At 41.1% G+C, this 19,931-nt stretch overlaps 1 protein-coding gene across 1 annotated transcript in view; it reads left to right on the top strand.

Annotated features, from left to right (window-relative positions):
• LOC117739480 (solute carrier family 45 member 4) overlaps positions 1-19,931 on the top strand; it is a 38,138-nt gene that overhangs the window by 673 nt on the left and 17,534 nt on the right. The window contains exons 2-3 of the mRNA XM_034545900.1: positions 1,242-1,324; positions 12,020-13,256. Of these exons, the coding sequence (XP_034401791.1) occupies positions 12,956-13,256 (301 nt within the window). The 5' untranslated portion in view covers positions 1,242-1,324; positions 12,020-12,955. The remainder of the gene's footprint in view (positions 1-1,241; positions 1,325-12,019; positions 13,257-19,931) is intronic.

The following is a 19,931-nucleotide window of genomic DNA, read 5'->3' as shown; positions in this document are numbered from 1 at the left end:
TGTTGTCATAAAGTATTCAACTGTGTGTTCATTGTCCGTGGCTGTTGGAGCGTTTACATGTCAACACTTGTTGGTTCTGGTGCCCTCACCCTTCGGGTCATGCAGGCTCCAATATGAACAGAATACATTTATGGCTTGAATGATTCGTCGATCAATCGAAACTCTTTCAGTCCCGATACTGATACCGATAAGCTGGTAGCAGTGTTGCATTAATAAGCCGTGTATGCCTCAGTGTGTGAAGGTGACTGGGGTCATTCTTTCATGTGTAAAGAAACATCATCAGGCTTGATTTATACATGGCGTCCCTAACTTTGCAAAACAAAATGTAACAAATAAATACATCCCTCTCTCTCTCTCTCTCTATATATATATATATATATATATATATATATATATATATATATATATATATATATATATATATATATATATATCTATATCTATATATATATATATATATAGATATATATATATATTGTTTATTTGAATAATGGGATCTATTGTCACCGATACCGATTCAGATATTTGAGTCATTATCAGAACGACAGCGCTGCATCTCTAAAAAAGAAAATATAGATATGTAAATGATTAATTTGAGTAGTTTCTTAAGCGGAGCAAAATTGTTCTAGCTTTTTAAAAGTGTCTCACATCTTTGGGATTCAGGCTGTTGGTCAAACAAGCAATTTCAGTTTGAAACGGTTATATAACAATTGTTGTTGCAGTGATTTAATGTCTCAACAACATTTGTGTTTTACTTCCCTGAGAGGATCTTTCATGTACATCCTTTTGATGCCATTTAACTTCTGTATCTGTGCCGGACAGCTGCAGCTTAATCCAATTACTGGTGCAAAGGCAAAGTGATGGGAGAGAGACTTTGCGTTAAGTGTTTTTTGCTGTTTGTGTGTGTTCTGATTTATTGGCAGCAACTGATTTATTTCCATGCTTGTGTGCATGAGAGAGTAAGAGCGGGCGTGTGCATTTGCTGTGGGGTCGGGTGCTGTATCGATCTAATATACTGTAGCCTAAAGTATATTATTATTACACTGCCTTCCCGAATTTCACCTGATTCTACTTTTTATTCTGTTTTGTGGCTTTTATCTGGTTATTGCTGCATTATTATTTGTTATGTGACATATAATATATCTTTGTTACAAGTGCTTAATTAAGGTAATATATTATATTATTGTATTGACACCTGACTAAGTGTGTCTGCTTGGTTTTGTGTGTGTGTGTGTGTTCAGGTACGACTGCAGGGCTTAAAATTGCAGCGTGGACCAAATTATCAACGTCTCGACAACATTTATGACGCTTCCAAGGCCTTTTGGTGAGTCCCACGTGCACAAACACTGAGGAGATAACACCTTTTTATTTTGTTATTTCTTAACATTGTATTTACAAGTCGTCCTTGTATCTGTTACTTTGCTGTTTGGTTGAGTAAATCTCCACAAAAACATAACAACAGTCTGAAAGAGAGATGTAAGCGCCCAACATATGTTCTTCCTCTGTTTTCTTTCAAGTCTAATGTGTTTCTATTCTGCTGAAAACTACAACCAGCACGAGCAGAGCAATACTGAATAGATGTGCAGTGTGTGATGATCTGTTCTTGCTCTTGGTTTGAATCGACCTGACAGGATTTGCACAGACTCTTTCACAACTGTTCGCACTTACCCCTTAAAAATCGGTGTCTCCTCGCGTCAGCCTGTTGTTTTTCGACATGTTGCGCTGCAGTCGCGCTGAGACCGACAGGTTCAGCTCAAGCGAAAGCGACCGACTTCCTCTTGATGAAATGTTTGCTGACGATCATCTGGTGCTGAGTCAGCGGCGGGTTATTACCAACGACATATAGCCAGACACAATTGGTCACAAGCACACAGTCACATGAACACACACACACTCATGAACTTAACTGTGCATTTGCATGGACATTGTGCAAACGGAGCACAAAACAGACGACTCCACACCCGTACATTCACAGACAATCGCTTTTGATAATCTGCTCACATACATCATATTTTGCATGCAGAACTGGATTATATTTCTCTATTCAACATGTGAATAATGTTGTAGTACGCTTCCTTTCATCTCAACTTATAGAAAGAATCATAACTGCATGTTCTCTCCTTGTATTACACACACCATGCTGCCCGACCAGTAGAGCCATCCAACAAAACACACGCACACAAACACACTCGATAATTGTGATGGACAGGTTTGCAACTGAATTATGCAAAACAATCTTGTGGGAACTCTACTTTGAAAACTGGATGGTTAAGAGGTGGCTCACAAAACGCATCACATTACAAACTGACTTTGGCATGTTGTAAGAATGCCGTCGAATACGGTGCTGTGAGCCAACATCAGTATACTCCCCGTGACTCCAGATGTGTCTGTCCTCACAGCATGACGGAGCTTGAGAGTCTCAGTGGGAGCCGACGCAACTGGCAGGTTTCTTAAAACTAGAAGGTATCCTGCTGTATAGAGGTTTTGGACTCTTATCATGCAACCTCCTGGTCACTTGAGTCTTCACCCACTCTCTACTGGCAGAACTGTCCGAGGCCACAACATCTCTAAAATGAACATGAATGAAACATGGAGTTACACTTCATTAAGACACTACCGGCCATTTGGACCAAGAAGAGCACGGACACATTTGATTCAGTCTGAAGTGTTCCTACCTCACACTGTCCCTTTTGTCTTTCTCTGTCCATCACTCACACAAACACACACACACACAGCTGGCTTTGTATTTTGAGCCCTGATTCTGTGTCTAGATAACCCACTTCCTACAACTATGAAGTTTTTGTGCACAAACCTGAGAGAGAGACGGGAAAGAAAAGATTCCCTTATCCGATCAGAGCTTATATATATATATATATATATATATATATATATATATATATATATATATATATATATATATATATATATATATATATAAAGTTGAATTGGAAAAAAGAAGATTGTCGTGTAGATGCGTGTCAGTGGTTGGTTAACCTTTAACTTCTTAAACATACCTCAGGTGTCAAATTTAAACATCATAGCTGACACTGCCATCTTTATATTTCTCCCCGTCGGTTAGTGTTAAATATACTGTTTGAGGTGTGAAATACTCACTTTAGATGCTAATCCTCACATGTGAAGAAACTATTTTGTTCTCCTACACCTAGGAATGCAGCCAGACTCAAAGAGCAAGCACCAGGGAGAACATTTAAAAAAACAAAAAACATGCAAGTATGCATTGTAATGGAGGAGCAGTACATCTGATTGCCTCGCCCAAGGTCACCCTGTTGTTCCTGTGTTCCCTGCCATTCAGAGATCTGGACCAGCAGCTCAATGTCTCTGCACAGCTCGAATAATCTTTCCCATTGCACTTTTAAGAACAAAAAATAAGCACCACACATTATGGCAAAGGTCAAATGAGCTCAGATGGCGTGAAAAGCTTGAACAAATTTGGCCTCCCCACACGATGGAGGCCTTTGCAGCCAATTGTGAAACTTCAGCACTTTGAGCCAATTTGACAGTGATTAAAGTTTTCTCTCTCCAAAGTTTTTCTCCAAAGTAATTTAACCCCGGAGGAGAAATGTCAGTTGTAAATCAAATAATGAAACTTGTCTCTTAAAGGCATCTCTTTGGGTTTTGTCCAATCGCTATTCCCATCTTCTCTGACTTTGTCCCCGGACAAACTTGTGTCCCGCTTGCCAATTAAATTACCAAAGAGCTGACTGGGTGCCAGAGATGTTCTTTCTGTGGAGCATCTTTGGTTGCCGTTAGGTCCTAAACACCCAGCTGTCACACACGTATCCCTGGGTCATAGTGAAAGTTGACCTTTGAATTGTCGGTGTAATCTGTGATTGCAGATTATTTAGTTGTTGAAATTACTGACAATTGGCAAATGACAATTGGCTCAACAAAATGTGTATCACAATTTCCCATTGCCAAAGGCCTCTTCCAATTTCTTGTTTTGTCTGAAATCTTAAAAATCCAAAGATATTTATTTTTAATATCACAGAAAACCATTCACATTTGAGAGACTGAAACGAGTGGATAACAGACAGACAGGTATCCAGTATCTCGGGTGAAAGAGCTGATTTAACTGTCTGTGAGGCAGTAATGTCAATAACATTGTCAGTAATACTGCAGTCAAACTAAGGGACACACATTTGAGATGATTGCCGCAGAAGAATCCTTTCCACACATTTTTACAAAGGAAAGTTGATTCATCACAGAAGGGGGATCGACGCTGTAATTATATACAAACCGAACCTTTATTTTACAACTCAGTGTCTCGCGTCAGTGAGGGAAGCATGAATTGACTGTACATACTGGGATGTTAGCATGTGATACATTTGATTCTCATTCATTCATTGAAAGCAATTACCAAAAGCCCCTCCAGGGTACTTAGAGTTCTGTCTCATCGGGGTTCAGGGTGGGTAATGCCTTCGCTATCCTTGGGGGTGGGGGTGGGGGGGGGGGGGGGGGGGGAGAGTGTGAGCTGGTTTGCTGAGCTTGTTGGACAAGGTTTGGTTTGTATCATAACCAAAATGTGTTCCATGCACCAATCCACATTCCTGACCAGCTCTGAAACAAACATGTGGGGCAAGGAACACAACTAAACCTAAACAAGGGGAACAACATCTTTTATTACTGATTTGTTTTCACCAGTTTGACAACAGGAGAGTATAGAGAACAAGATGTTCCTCTGTGGCAAAGCAGCGCCAATGCTACCAAATGTGGCATCAAAACGCTAATTCTAATGTTACTGTGATAATAATATAAAGATTACATTCTGTATCATTCAAACCCTGCTGCATGGCCAGTTTTGTTTTCATGATAATTGGCATGTGTTTGTTGTTGACAGAAATAAACCTGTTTGTGTGGTTTAGCAGTTTGATGCCATTGATGTCAGTTAGCCTTTATCAGCAGTTTGTGTGTTTGTGTGTGCGTGTGTGTGTGTGTGTGTGGGTGGAATAGCCCATTCCTCAACTCTTCTAAGCTCTGTCTCAGTGACAGGGTTAGGGTTTCACCCCCTTGCACACTCCTTTAGTTTTTTTTTTCTCTGTATCACTTGTTTGTCTGCTGCCATTGTGGGTTAAAACCTAAGGAGACTGTACGGGGGGGGGGGGGATAGCCACACATACATGTAACAGACATATCAGCACAGTCTCTCTAAAAGGGTGCCGGCCCCCTGGGTCAGAGAGACAGGATGCACGTGGGGGGGGGGGGTGCAGTAATGTGATGTTGGGTAGGGGGTACTGTAGTCCGAGTAGGCACAGATGAGGTTTGAGTTTGTGCGTTACAGTCCTGTGTGTGTTTGTGTTTGTGTGTGGTGAGGGTGACACTCAGCCAGTAACGTGACTCCGGCATAGAAGTAGGCCAAGGCTGCTGTCAGCAGCTCGTCAAAACCCCCTTATAACCAGCTCCAGACATTCAGACCTACAGGAGTTAAACCTGCGTTTTTTACATTAGCAGTCTTTGGCATGCTAGTTGTGGAATAAAAAAGGTTTACGGGTCAGCGTATTATGTAAAAATGATACTAAATTTACAAGACACTAGAAACTACATTGACATCCTCTGTCTAGACGGGCTCAGATCAGCAGGCAGTGGATTTAAAATGGTGTGTGTGTGTGGAATGACCTCCACACACACCATTTTACAAACAATGTTGTTGTATTTTGTTGTAAAGGCTCTGGTCACCTTTGAGTGCTAGCTAGCCGGGGCTAAAATAAACACCGGGATGACTGAGCTATTACTGGCTGCAAAACTAGCTGACATAACAGCAGTCTCCTCCTCCTTTTCCTCCTTCTCCTCCTTCCCATCTCTATAGCGTCTGCCTGTGTTACACCACCATTCGCCGCATCTTGCTTGAACCTGCTTTGCAACACCTTTAAAAAGAGACCTGAGTCCCATTCAGAAAGCTTCAGGTGTCATAATAGACTTGACATGACGATGATTAGTTTTTTCGTGACTTCTAACTTTTAAATGGAAACTTTTAGGTTTTCAGTGATGAGGTTTCAAATTCATAATAATAAGCATACAATGGGTTCATGCCTTATATTTGTTAGATATAATGCTGCAATGAAGCAGGCCTGCATGGAATCCATTATCCCAAGATGGTACTGTCTTGACCAAATAGTCAAAGTTAGTATTGGATTTTATTTGCCTCTTGTTGGAAGCTTTGCAGCCATTTAGATTTCTCACCTTACCTTACGGTAAAGTCAACTATTGACCTTGGATGCCTTCAGAGTTGTCACTCCCACTCAGAAACCATGTCGTCAATGTGTCGTCTCCTCATATTATCAGCCACGATGACCAAAGAGTATAAAGTGAGCGAAGACATTTAGCTTTCATTTTGAGAGGAGACACCTGAGAGGTTCAGGTGAGGTTGAGATCGGAGTTGTATTTAGAGCTATCAATGGGAGGTTCTCGTAAATGTTTTGATATGTACACGCTTCAGCGTGTGTGTGTGTGTGTGTGTGTGTGTGTGTGTGTGTGTGTGTGTGTGCGCGAGCGAGCGAGTGAGCCCGTATGTGAACATCAAGTATATTATGTCCTATTCATACCAGCCGGTACAGTGATATAAGCCCTGTGGTATGGAGTAAGGGATTTGTCATTGCCCCCCCCCGCGCCCCTCTGCACTGCAGCAGCACTGCACCATAATGCACATCTCTCTCTCTCTCTCTCTGTCTCTCTCTCTGTGTGTGTGTGTGTGTGTGTGTTGTGTGTGTGTGTGTGTGGTACTCATCTTCGCCATCTGCTTCCCAAAGCTGGGAATAAGGTTATTTTATGTTATGTAATTTATGTTTACATCGTTGTGAGTGTAGATGTCCAGGAACTGTCTTCAGCTGAGTTCATGTTACGGACACACACACACACACACACACTCACACACACACAGCAGTGAATGCTATCTGATTATAGGTTGTAGTACCACTCAGTTGTACTATTGTGCATGTGTGTTTGTGCATGTGTGCGGGTCCGTAACATGAACTTCACGTGAGAGCTGAGAAGGGTGGAGAGGAGATGTGAGGGGAGATGGAGAGGATGGTGTTAAACTAGAGAACAAGCAAAAGTAAGGAGAAAGAAAGACAAAGAGAGGAGACGCAGTATGGAGAAAAGAAAGAACTGTGAAACAGTCCCATTTTGTTGAATACTTGCCAAAAACTAGATTTTTTTTTTAAATCCTCAAGATGGACAGAAAAAGACAGGCCTCCAAAAGACGAGAGGAAAACGAGCAGGAGGGAGGGAAAGGAGATGCCTGCGTCTCGCAGAACACACACACACTTAACACACGTAGCCCAGGTTTATTTTAGTGAGTGTTTATTCTGGTTTCTCAGAACAGATTACCTGAAACACCGGCATGCTCGTCCTTTCTCAATTCCTCTACCCTCTATATATATCTCTCTTCTTTTCTTCTTCTTGGTCCTTTCTTCTTGCTCTTCAGCCCTTTCTCCGTTTCCCTTACATGTGACAGGTAACGTAAGAAAGCAGACATGTCTCATGTCTGCTGCAAGCCTGCTCATACATAGTGTAAATGTGCAAATAAGCAGTGACTTGAATGGTGAAATGCTTTGCATGTTTTCTGTGCTCCCCTTTTGGAGACCCTATAGACCAGGTGTTTCTCGACACCTTGTACCTTAAGGCCCACGTCTGATCGCAAGGAGCACCGTCCCAAAATAAATAATAGAAAACACATGACAACAAAGAAGTACAAAATAAACTGGGCTGTAAATATGTACAGTTGAAATAATATGTAATATTCTACTTACCTCATCCATCATCACATACCATTATGAATCCAAAGATTCACATTTCAATAACTAGCTTTTTCCCCCAAATATTTTTGCCAATTTATTCGAACCATTAGGCGGAACCTCTGAGTCCCACTGGGCGGCGCTCTCAGGCCCATCGAGGTCACATGACCCATTCCTGTTGAGTTGATTACTCAACAGGAAAAGTGTCGAGTAAACTCTCTTTCATGAGTGAATGAAAAGCAGCTTCTTGTGACACCAGGAACAGACTGATATTGACACGAACAGAGGGTTGCAGACAATATGATACTGATGACATGTAGCTCCCAGTGACATTATATGAATCCAGATTACATTATTTCTGTCTGTTTGGAGGTTCTTTGGTTTTCATCCATGGTCAAGCTGACAAATACTCCCATGATACCCTCATATTGAACCGAATGAAGCACCAAATCGGGTCAGTGGGCCTGTCTGGGCTTGAGAAATTGTAGTGAAATGTCTTTTTTGCAGTAACAAATAACCCCTCCCTTTATTTTCTGTGCACACTGCACACACACACACACATTATCAGCAGTCTGTGAACTTGATCCTGAAGTCCTCAGCCCTGTAATCTATATGCAGCTCCATATGGGTCAATGCAATGTGCAGACTCATGTTCACGTACCTCCATCTATTCACAAAGATTGAGTCAAACACATCTCGGGCTGCTCATAACGATTCTCTTCTTTACGGGATATTTTCATGTCAGAAAATGTAAAAAAAGAAGAAGAAAAAAGTAGTTTATATGCTGTTGTTTTTTAGAACCCCACGTTGGTGTATTTCTGTTTCTTGCATTTATGCAACCAGCTGTCCAAACTCACAGATATTAATTTACAATGATATGAGATTGATCTGGCTGGTTTTCCTAATTTTCTCTGATATTACTCATTTTCAGATTAAATAAGGATATATTTTGCACCCTTTTGCCTTGATTGACAGATAAATCCGTCCACTGGTGGCACTTACTTGTCCCTCCCCAGCTCCACCTCGTTGCCCAAATGAATATTTCTTGACTGGACAAGATGGCAGCAAGATGAAAACCCCATTTGCTGCAGCTAAATACATGTTTTTCCTACAACCTGCGCTACAGAACTAGGTGGTGTCACATATACTTTACAGGCATCTTCTTTCCCTTCCTCCTGCTTGTCCATCTGAAAAAAACATCCAGTTACTTACTTACTTTATTTGACTTCTTTCTCTCTTTGCCTATCTCCACCTTGCTTCCCCTCTTTTGTTGTCTTTCTTTCAACCTCTCTTGCTTCTCCATCTTTTACCTCTGCTTCATCCCCTTCTTCCTTCACGTCCCCTCTCGCCCTCTTACGTGAAACTGTACGTTGTTTATTTTGGCTCCCGGAAAAGCTACGTTGAAATTCTGTATGAGCTGAGCTCATGTCACACAACTGATTGGTGCTACTCGTGTGTATAGATCTATTATCAGATAGCAATCACTGTCTCTGGCACATTCAGAGCACGATAATCTGATGCTAATACGGTGCTATGTTGCGTCGTGAAATATGTAGAAAGGCCACAGTGATTCTTTTATGTATTTTAGCCCATTGACGCACATCCCATTAGTTGCAAAGACGTGACACTCAAATTAATGATCTGTATCATTATATCTGTCACAGTTGTTCTGCAGTTGAGGTAACAGATTGTATCAGCACATGGGTTTAGCCTCAGTGCTTCCTAAGAGATATTTGAGGCTTCCAGTTAGGCTTTTTTTAATGAAAAACATTCTGGTACAGGATATAAATTCTCCACATTAGACTCCAATGACAACAAACAAACCACAACATAATAATAGCACAATATACTTATTAACAATATTGACCAGAAATTATCCAATTAATTTTTTTAAATAGTTAACTTTGTCTGGAAGCTTGTTCTGTGCTTTTACAGCACAAAGTGTGAATAATTGATTTGTTTTACTTTACAGATAAACTTGTTGTTATTGTTGTCGTAGAGGCTTTGGCCAGTTTGTGTGTTTTGGCACATTGTGTCTCTCTCTCACAGTTGAGGGACGATGCGGTGCTCTTTCTATGGCCGTCCTCTAATTCTAACATCATTTAGATTTTTAATTAGTATGTATTTGTTATGTATATGTCTTACTATAGAGGAGGGGGCGTGTTATGTAATCTGCTGCAGTGTGTGAGGTCAGGTGAGGAGGGGACTGTGTGTGTGTGAGTGTGTGCGCGTGCGTGTGCGTGTGTGTGTGTGTGTGTGTGTAAAATATGCATGACCATCTTGAGTGCATCATGAATGTTAATGGGCACATGTGAGAGTTCTGAAAATGGCGAGGGGAGATGAAACAGAGAAAGTAATAAATGGGAGACAAATATGTTCGATCTATCTTTCTTCTCTCGTTCTTCATTTCTTCTTCTCTTCCTTTACCTAACTTCTCTTCCTCCATTTCTTATTCCCCCCACCTTCCACCTGTTCAAACCCTCCATCCTTTCCTCTTTCTTTTCCTCTTCTCTTTACCGCCCCTTTCTCCCTCTCTCTCTCTCTCTCTCTCTCTGTCTCTAATTTAGTTTTCTTTCTCAATCTCACCCTAAGAGGCTTGATGAGAGTCTTAGCACTGTGTGTGTGTGTGCGCGCGTGTGTGTTATTCACGTGGCAAGCGCATTAGTGTGTGTTGGGTGTGACAGAACGTGCCCTATCCACGGGTTATAATCCACTGGCCCGCTGGACACAAAAACACACACTTTGGAGTTTAACTCTTTCGGGAATGGTGTTGAACACACAGTCTATTTCTCAGGCGTATTATTATCTGAAGGCCTCATTCTCCTCTTTTTCTATTTTCATTTCTGTCCACACATATTTCTCATTTCTTATCACCAAGCACACACACGCCCTCTGTTAGTAACAGTAGCTCAACTTGAATACGTCTCTCATAAATGCATTGCATGCTTTCATTTCCCCCGTCCAGTTCGAAAGACTGTCCGAGTGTCTGCGAGGATGAATCATGTGCTCAAACCAATTACACTCTTTAAAAATGGACTCTTTTCATAGGAGTGTGCGTGTGTGCACGCACACTCCTATGAAAAGAGTCCATTTTTCTTGAGATCAGCATGTTGGTCCTCTCACACAACTCACTCTTACAGATTCAAACACACGTGGGTTGGCTTTGTCCAAATATAATACAAATACACATCTTGTCTCTCGCCCTTATGGTGTCACAAAAATTGTTTTGGTTTCGTTCATCCCGGTTTTGAGTTAATGTTCTCTGACATTTACAATAAATATAACTGGTGTCAGTTCTGTTTAAAAAAAAGTAACATGTCTATCCAGATAGAAAGATCATCCACAGACCTTAATGTCAATAAAAAACACCGGACATTGTTTCTGCAAAGACAAGTTGCTGTTTTTGGAAAGTAGTTTGCAGTACATAATATAATTCCACTAACTTCTTTTGTATTTGAGATAAGGCAAACATGTTGGAACTCTCTGCATGGACAGATTTCCTAATAAGCGAGTAAGAAGTGAGACATATGTTTGTTAACACACAAAAACAATGATAAAAAATCATAGCAAAATAATTACTTTCTACAAACGCATCAGAAATGCTGCTTGTGTCTCAGCTGCGTGCACCGTGGGGATGGTCATGAGAAATTGGTCTTTGCTCCTACAGTCAGTTCACTCATCAAGGGTCCACAAACTGTGGAAAAGGAGCTTCTCAAATGTGTTTGGTGATAAATAAGTAACATTATGGGAGCAGTCTGATAGAGTATGTTAAATTATATTTGTGAATAAATACAGACAACTATTCAGAACTGCAGTATGTTTCAAGCTTGGCGATCTTCCTCACGCAGCATTGATAAAGAAATTAAGGGTAAAAAAACAGCTGATGTATGATGCACATCAAAACACCCACCCACAGTGTTTACTATAAAAGCCCGATTGTCCTTTTTCTCAGCATTTACGTGCATCAACTCAACCCCAACGATCGGCTGCTGTATCTTCACAGCTTCTTCTTTCTGCTTGTTTAAAATAACGCTCCGCCTTCACAGAGTACGTCCATGTTGATACACCTGAGAATGATAGTTATTTCTGTATATATGCAGTAAAGTGACCCTCCTCTGTTCAGTGCCTGTGAAAGTTAAATTGCTGTCACTAATTCTGATGGTTCTTTTCCCTTTTCTTTCTTTTTTCCGGTCATCTCTCCTCCTGACCAATGGGACGCGTGCGTTGTGGTACCTGCCGGTTGTCTTCCTGTTGGTGTTTTCCTTCAGATTGATCAGCCAATCGATGGGGATTTTCAGAAGAGCGACGCCCACCTTTGCTACCTGCCTTCCTCCTCCTCCCCCCTCCCCTAGCGGCCTCTTCCTTGCCCCCACCGCCTCCGTCATCCAGCCCTCCATCCAGCCCTCTTTATACAAAATGACTCTGGAACTTACTGAATGGTCTTCTATATGGATTTGTACAGCTTGTAATAGACAGTAGGAAAAAGAGGGAGAAACCTCAATGACAAAAAAGCCATAAACGCACAAACACACACACACACACACACACACACACACACACACACACACACACAGAGACAAACTCCCTCTTGGAATGTACCGCACACTCTTCCTGTGAAAATTCAATTGCTTCCATAATTTTTTTCTGGATTTATACAAGCCTTTGGAAAGCTGATTTTGTTCATTTTTTTCCGACTCTGGGACAAAACAAAAAGCCGAGTGGAGAATTAACACTTGTGGAATTTAGGCTGCAGTGTTTAGGGTCAAGTTGTTTTCAGGACAACTTGTTCAGACAACTCGTTGCTGATTGTTTCGTTTTCTTTACATTTATATACCAGATCTATAGATCAGTTTTTCCTTCATTTATCTGGTGTCCATAGCCTTGTTAAGTTTTAGATTAATTCAGTTACTTTTTAATTCTGGAAATAGGTCTGTTACAGGGGTTTTTGTTTTCATGATAGTGGTGTTAGCCCTCCATTTCTTTTGAACACCCCTATCTGGTGATTATTATTTTAAAGGAGTAATATATAAGCAAGTTACTACCACAGGCTGCAATTTGTAACTTGTAAAGATTGCAATTAGGTCATTACCAGTTTTAAAGTCGGCCTCTGTGTTCTGGGTGACTTGATACAAGTACTCTATTGTTTTTTCTTTGGTAGCTAAAGGTAGTGTCAGAGGGGGTGCATTTGTTTTCTCATTGCGTGCATGCCCTCCAACATGCCTCCCCAGAACACAGAGGCCGACGTCATGCAGGTCGGATCTCTGGTGGGCGGGGTTAACGCCCAAAACACCACGGCATCAGGCTCGAACGAGGAGAAAGGAGGAGCAGGAGGCAAGACGAATGGATTGGGAGGCGGAGGTCGAGGAGTGGAGGAATCGACGAGCGAGGGATCACTCGAAGGCATACCCTTGAAGAGATGGGTGATGCACGGGGCCGTGATGTTCGGCCGGGAGTTCTGCTATGCCATGGAGACGGCGCTGGTGACGCCCGTGCTGCTGCAGATAGGTGAGTAAAGAGTTCACATACACACACGGATTTACAGTAAATATTAAGTTTGACATTTTCACATTTAATAACAAACACAAGTGATAAATACCAGAAGAGATTTCTCTTCAGTCGTCTGCTACTGTTCTCACTTTTCTTCCGGCTGTCTGTTTTATTGAGTCTACATAAAACATCAGTATCAAAACTGGGGCTGCATCGAACAATCAATTTCATTATCCATTCATTTGCTACATCAAATGTCAGAAAATGTATTGTGTTATCTGACCAACAGTCAAAAAAACTAATATATTCTGATTTGTATTATTATTTAAGAAGGACAAAGGAAGCAAAGTGGAACCATGTAGTTGAGGGAGAATAAACCAAAGTATATTCTCTTTTTTCAGGATTGAATCCACGTTAATAGGAATAAGAAGTCATATTTAGAAATACAAACTGCCTGTAAACTTAATGTAGTTTGTTATCAGGAACAGGGAGTCATCTTGTTTGTCCTGACATTGTTCTGGCATTTAAGAGGACACCTTGGCAGCTAACGGTATGCCAAGTCCTGGTCACCTTGTGCAGATGGACTCACACACACACACACTCACACACACACACACACACACACACACACACACAGAGATATCCAGTTGCAGTGGGCTTACTGTCATTTGCACCTAGCATCGTCTTTGACAGAGAATTTGACAAGTCCAATTTCGTCTGGAATACACTGGAGGCCTCAGGGGAGATGGAGTGGGTGTAAAGAGTGAAAAGGAGGAGGCAGAGAGGCAAGAAGGCAAGAAGGGGAACATGATAACATGAGTGAAAAGGGGAGGTAGAGAGAGAGGGAGATAAAAGGCTGCAACAGCCGTAACCTTGTTTATAATTCAAAGTCACTTCCCATGCAATCCCCCCTCCCCTCTTCCTTCCCTTTCTCTCCAAATCTCTCCTTCCCCCTCTGTGGCATAGTGTGATCTCCTATCTTACATAACCAAGTGGGCGACATGAGTGACAGGACGCTCTGTGGCCACCGTGACCCCTGGCTGGTTCACCCAGGATGAGCCACCACAGGGAGAAAGGCTTTTAAACATTTCCCATTTTCTGTTATTTCCAAAGCAAGGTACTGAGATCTGTCAAATGTTAAAAAGACAGTGTCTAATTTGTTATGGCATTAAAAAGTACAGGATTCTTAAAAACAATGTGTACCTTGAAATCATAGTCCCTGAAACCTTATATAAGGCTAGTCTCCTGTTGTAGTATCAGACTGTCTAATCTCGCTGAGATTCACCACTGGTTTGGAGAGTTAGTCCAGTCGTGTTCGTCTTTTCACGTCAGGCTAATTGGCTGCTGCTCAATCTGACCTTTTATATTGATCATAGATTGCCTTCCAACCAAATTAATTATGAAGTAGATGGCTTTCAGCAGAGTGCAGTGCAACATCTTTCAATTCTATACTAATTAGGAGATGCACATTACTGTGCCTGAAATATAGCAAGATACAGATCTGCTTGGAAGGCAGCCATTGTTCAAGAAGTTGTTTCTTTTTCAGTGCTTGAGCCTTGACCTCATACATTTGGGTATCTGGAGTGACCACCAACCTTCAAACTTGGAAATAAGACAACCCTGTCAGTGTGTGTGTGTGTGTGTGTGTGTGTGTGTGTGTGTGTGTGTGTGTGTGTGTGTGTGTGTGTGTGTGTGTGTGTGTGTGTGTGTGTGTGTGTGTGTGTGTGTGTGTGTGTGTGTGTGTGTGTAAAACCCAGAGAAAGGATAATAATCTTCTACCTTACACGGTGTGGAGAGCATGCAGAACTCCTGACAGTCACTCAAACAAGGAGACATGCTTTCCCCTCAATCCATGAACACATACATGTGTACTGACACGCCATCTTTTCCAACTTGGTCTCACTTCTCTTTCAAGACAGTGAGACAGGCACATATTAAAAAATATATAATGATTTAATGCAGCTTAAAGTGAGGTAAGAGTGAGTTAATGATGAGAAAGCGATTAAGAGAGATGACAAGGAGTGAAAAGAAAAGGAGTGGAACAAGGGGGCAACGTTCTTTTTGGTTAGACCTTTCAATCATTGCTGTCAGGGATGTAAAGATATAAAAATATAACAACAAATGTTTGCGAAGAACATTACCAACCCAAGCTTTAATGTTGAGAAGTCCCTCTGTCTAATATTTCTGCCTAAAACTCCTATTTTCTAAAACGTGAAAAAACTGGAAACTGGTTGAAGGACAGCACATTGTGAAGGTGACCTAAAGAGCACTTTTTCACAATTAGTCTTAATCTCTTTATTTGTGCCTGTCTGACTAACTGGCTGTGCATGCGGCACTGCCTGTGCCACCAATGTGGGACTGAAACAGGCCAGAGCTGGCAACTCTGCAGCATTGTTATCCTTCTTTGGAGGCCTTCTTGGCTTTACTAAAGGAGATTACTACAATCCAACTGCAAATATCCTCCTATTAATTCAGGTAATGTGGCTGAAAACCTCAGCTCACTGTAATAGTGTCTTGACCATTACGTTATTCAATTTCCTTGGATGAGCCTCAGTTTGCATAATATTTGCATAACGAGACTGGATCATCAAGATCCTGATCTTGTCTGATCAATTTAGTGCGCGGATGTTGTATGATGTTGGAAGACTTGGTCTTAATTTCAGGCAGGGTGCCCCCCTGCTGCCCCCGCTGTAAAACACTGCAGGAAACCCTGAAGTTAACCAAATGGTAACCAGATCATGTTAGCATGCAGCACAGTGGACCAGTGGCCTTCTGCTGTCAGTGCCTGGCTTTAAGTCCAGAATGCTAGATTCAGTACAAAAAAGCCATCTGGTTTTATTGTGCTATAGTTATATGTTTATTTGATTTGATCTTAGCAATTTTAGCTGCCACATCCAGTGTTTTTTTTTTAAAATGCTAACTTTTCATTGTAATCTCACAATATTTATACAGCATTCTACAACATTTTGATTCCAACGTTGCATGTAGGTCTACTATGCTATTCATTGTGCAGCAAATCAGCGTGATCTTGCATTGCTAGCATCCCAGGTAACCTAATCCACTGAGTGATCCTATCATGGTTGCTGTTCTAATCTAGCGGATGACCTTGCAGAGTAATACAGGGTTATATAAATGACTGGCTTGATGTCACACTGTGACTAATCGCCATAATCTGACCCAGTCATTGATGGGACAGAGTAGGTGAAGGACAGGTGAATAGATAAATAACATGTTGATATAGGAGGAGGCAGATGCAAGCTTGTAACAAGGGGCAGATGAAACACTGTATGTGGGATGGGAAAGAGAAAAACATCTTTTTAGAGTCCAGTGAGAAATAGGAGACACTCACAGTGTGAATTGTATTCCTGCCAGCTCGAGAGAACCTTTAACTGCAATCTTCAGTCCTCCGTGTGTCTTTCTGCAAGAGGGAGAGAGACAAGCACACCAGTCTAGTCAGTTATTTAAAAGCCTTCCTATTTATAGCACTTTATATAATCGGCGCAGTAACGTTGTTCATTTATTAATGTTACTGCTGTACACATGTGGAGACACAGAATGTTTTTAGAGTGGGTTATTTGCTAACGTCACCACTGCTGCAGGCCGGGGTCATGGGTGTCATGCTGATACAATGGAAAAAGGACGAGACAATCGGCAACACTAGTATGAAATGATTGATGCCAGTGGTTCCCAAACTGTGGTTCGTGGACCATGAGGAGGCGCACTTTATTGTTACCGTCTTGTCACAAATTCTCCTGTTTTTCTATCACTGTATTCTGTAATTTCCTGAGAATCAAAAGCTAGAGACAAATTGATTTGGATTTGGATCATGAGAGCCTGTATTTAACATAGAAATGCTGTTAAAGTGTAAATATATATATATATTTTTGCAGGAAACAAAATCGTCAAATCTTCGGTTGTTTGTGATGTAAATGCAGAGTCAGCAGAAGCTTTAGTCTTTAAGACAAAGCCATGTTATGTGCGTCCGTGGGGTGTACATGGTTTTCCATCCAACAGGCGATAAGCTAGGTATGTGTGAGCTATTAGTGTAAGATATGTGAGGCATGCAGAGCTGAATGTGTGTGTGTATTTGTTTGTCAGCACATTGCTCCCAGCTCTCCCCCTACAGGGAGGTGAAGTCATCAAAAACAGACCAGAGCTCTCAGGTGATGACGAGGAACAAAGAAACATCAGGGAAAGCAAATTCTTCAAATATCACCATAATGTTGTTATGCTATTGCTTTGCTCAACAAACAGTTGGTGAAACAGAAACATAAGATAAAATACGAAGCACACAAACACATCACATATGTTTCTATTTTTAAACCATTTAAATATAGGTTCAATTATGAGTAAAATGAGGGAATATCAGCAAATATTTAGACCCCGAGGAGGAGTATTTTTTTCATGAAGAACGACTGCATCAGTTTCAACATTTATACGTCAATTCACAACCAGAAAACAAAACAAAACAACACAAAACATGCCCTTGCCCAAGTCAATAATTATAATAGAATAGAAATGTTTGTAATTGTAAAGTGACATCAAAATTGAAGTGATGATTGTAAATGAATTCTTTCACAACAGGTAGAGCCGTATGTTTGTCTGTCGGTCATCAAGCTGCCATGACAGATGTTTTATTTCAAGAAGATTCACAGGGCCTCAGAGGGCCCAATACGGGAATAACTCTGGCTTAAACACACCACCCACGCAGCATGAACACTTCCCCTCAGCTCGCTCAAAACATCCCAGCCAGTACCCTCCCAGCTCCACAGTGGTCTCAGCACAAGGTTAATGGGAATGCACAGCGGCACTCTTTCACATTATGAAACGATTAATCATAACTGCACCCTGATCCTCAGGCTGTCAAATAAGAAATATAGGGTTATGTTAATATCATTTTATTACCACATGTTTACAACAATAGCTCGAAAATATTGTGCAAACAATACATTGTGAGCCACAATAATCTTAATATCCACAAAATTGGGTCCAAAGCGATTGTACTGTCTTTATGAATTATTTCTGTATCCATGCCAATTCTTAATTGACATGAGTTTATTTTTCATAAAGTGCATAACAAGTTGGACTCGTAGTACAGCAGTGAGTCGAACAGACGAGAAAATCTATAAAAACGACACCCCATATAACACACAACGGCCGTAATAGCAGCCAGGGAGAGATGCAGTAATGGCTGGCCTGAGGCTTATTTTATATCTGTATTTAAAAAGTAGACAAACATCTGCTATTGCTCACTTTGTTTTTGACAGTATATAGCTTAAAGGAAGGGAGGATGGATGCTGACGAGACTAATCTTGTGCGGTGCATTCATGTGTCTGACTCAAATTATGGACGTGGGAGTAATTTAAGATCTGTTTGCTCAGAGAAAGGAGTGGGCTGATTGTCAGATTGTAGTGCTCCATGTTTCCTTGTTTACAACAGGAATATAATATATATATTTTTCCCATGAGGGTATCAAAGGCTTTGCCCACAGTCTAATTTACTATCATGGTATTCATTTGCTTGTCAGATCGGAAACACAATACAAATTAAGGAAGAACCTTCATATACGTATGTTTTATTCTAGCAACATTACATAATAAGGTATGTCAAACATGGGGACCAATCAATGCCAAGTAGGTCTTCATGTCTACCACACAATTTATCAGCCAAATGTAATCCTCTGTTTGCTAGTTAAAAAGGCACTATGCACTTATTTTAACATAGATTTTAAAGTTAGTCTTCACAATCTCATTTTTGTTCTCTTAGCGGTAATTGCAGATGTGGTTTTTTTATCTCACTGTGCGTTGCGTAGGATTTTTGCCAGAAATTTCGCCACAGTTTTGCATTTCTCATGACACCTGAAGGCACCACTATAACGAGAGTTTTTGCTGACCTACTGTATTTGTGGTTACATAAGATTAGGGACTGATTGCTTCGGCTTCATCGATCGCTCTTTTGGTAGTGAAAGGGCAGTCTGTGATGCTGTTTGGAGCTTCCTGTGTGATAGGTCAGTCTCAGTCTGAGGGCCTGCCTCCCCGCTGTCAGTTACATATAGTTTGTTTATTAATGGTAGAGGCATTAAAATAGAGCTGAATAAATACATCCAGACATTTGTGGATCAGCATTCACCAGATTTCACGCCTTAAATTTCTTTCTCAGTTTCAGTCTCTCACTCTGTCTGTGTCTCTCTCAGTAGGAGGTAGCCAGTTTACTGCAGTGGTGTTACATAACTCTGCTGACTAGAAGTGTGTGTGTGTGTGTGTGTGTGTGTGTGTCTTTTTTACCCCCATATGGACCCCCTTCCCTCCTCCCCCCGCTCCTGTGTTCCCATGTCAACACACACAGGCGCATGCATTTAGTGGATTACAACCGCCCTGTTTTGTGTTGAATGAGCTGAATAGACCATTTTAATACCCGTTTCCACTCAATGTAAAGCAGGTGTGTGTGCAATGTAAAGTGCATCCTCTAAGTCCTCTAAAGAACAACATTAACAATCTGTCAGGATTTGCACGCACACACATTCATAATAATAACTTTATTTATTTAGCACCTTTCATGAACTTTATAGTCAAATTAAAGAATTTGCTTTGTAAATATAAAACAATCCCATAACTGGGTTCAGTTCTTTTTGAGTCCGATCATTTCTAAATTATTGTAAAAAATAAGCAGTTTGAAGCCACGCTCATTCTCCTC

The sequence above is a fragment of the Cyclopterus lumpus genome, chromosome 11 (assembly GCF_009769545.1).
Source record: "Cyclopterus lumpus isolate fCycLum1 chromosome 11, fCycLum1.pri, whole genome shotgun sequence".
NCBI lineage: Eukaryota > Metazoa > Chordata > Actinopteri > Perciformes > Cyclopteridae > Cyclopterus > Cyclopterus lumpus.
Note: the sequence above shows the minus strand (reverse complement) of the source record. Positions and strands in the feature narration are given on the sequence as shown.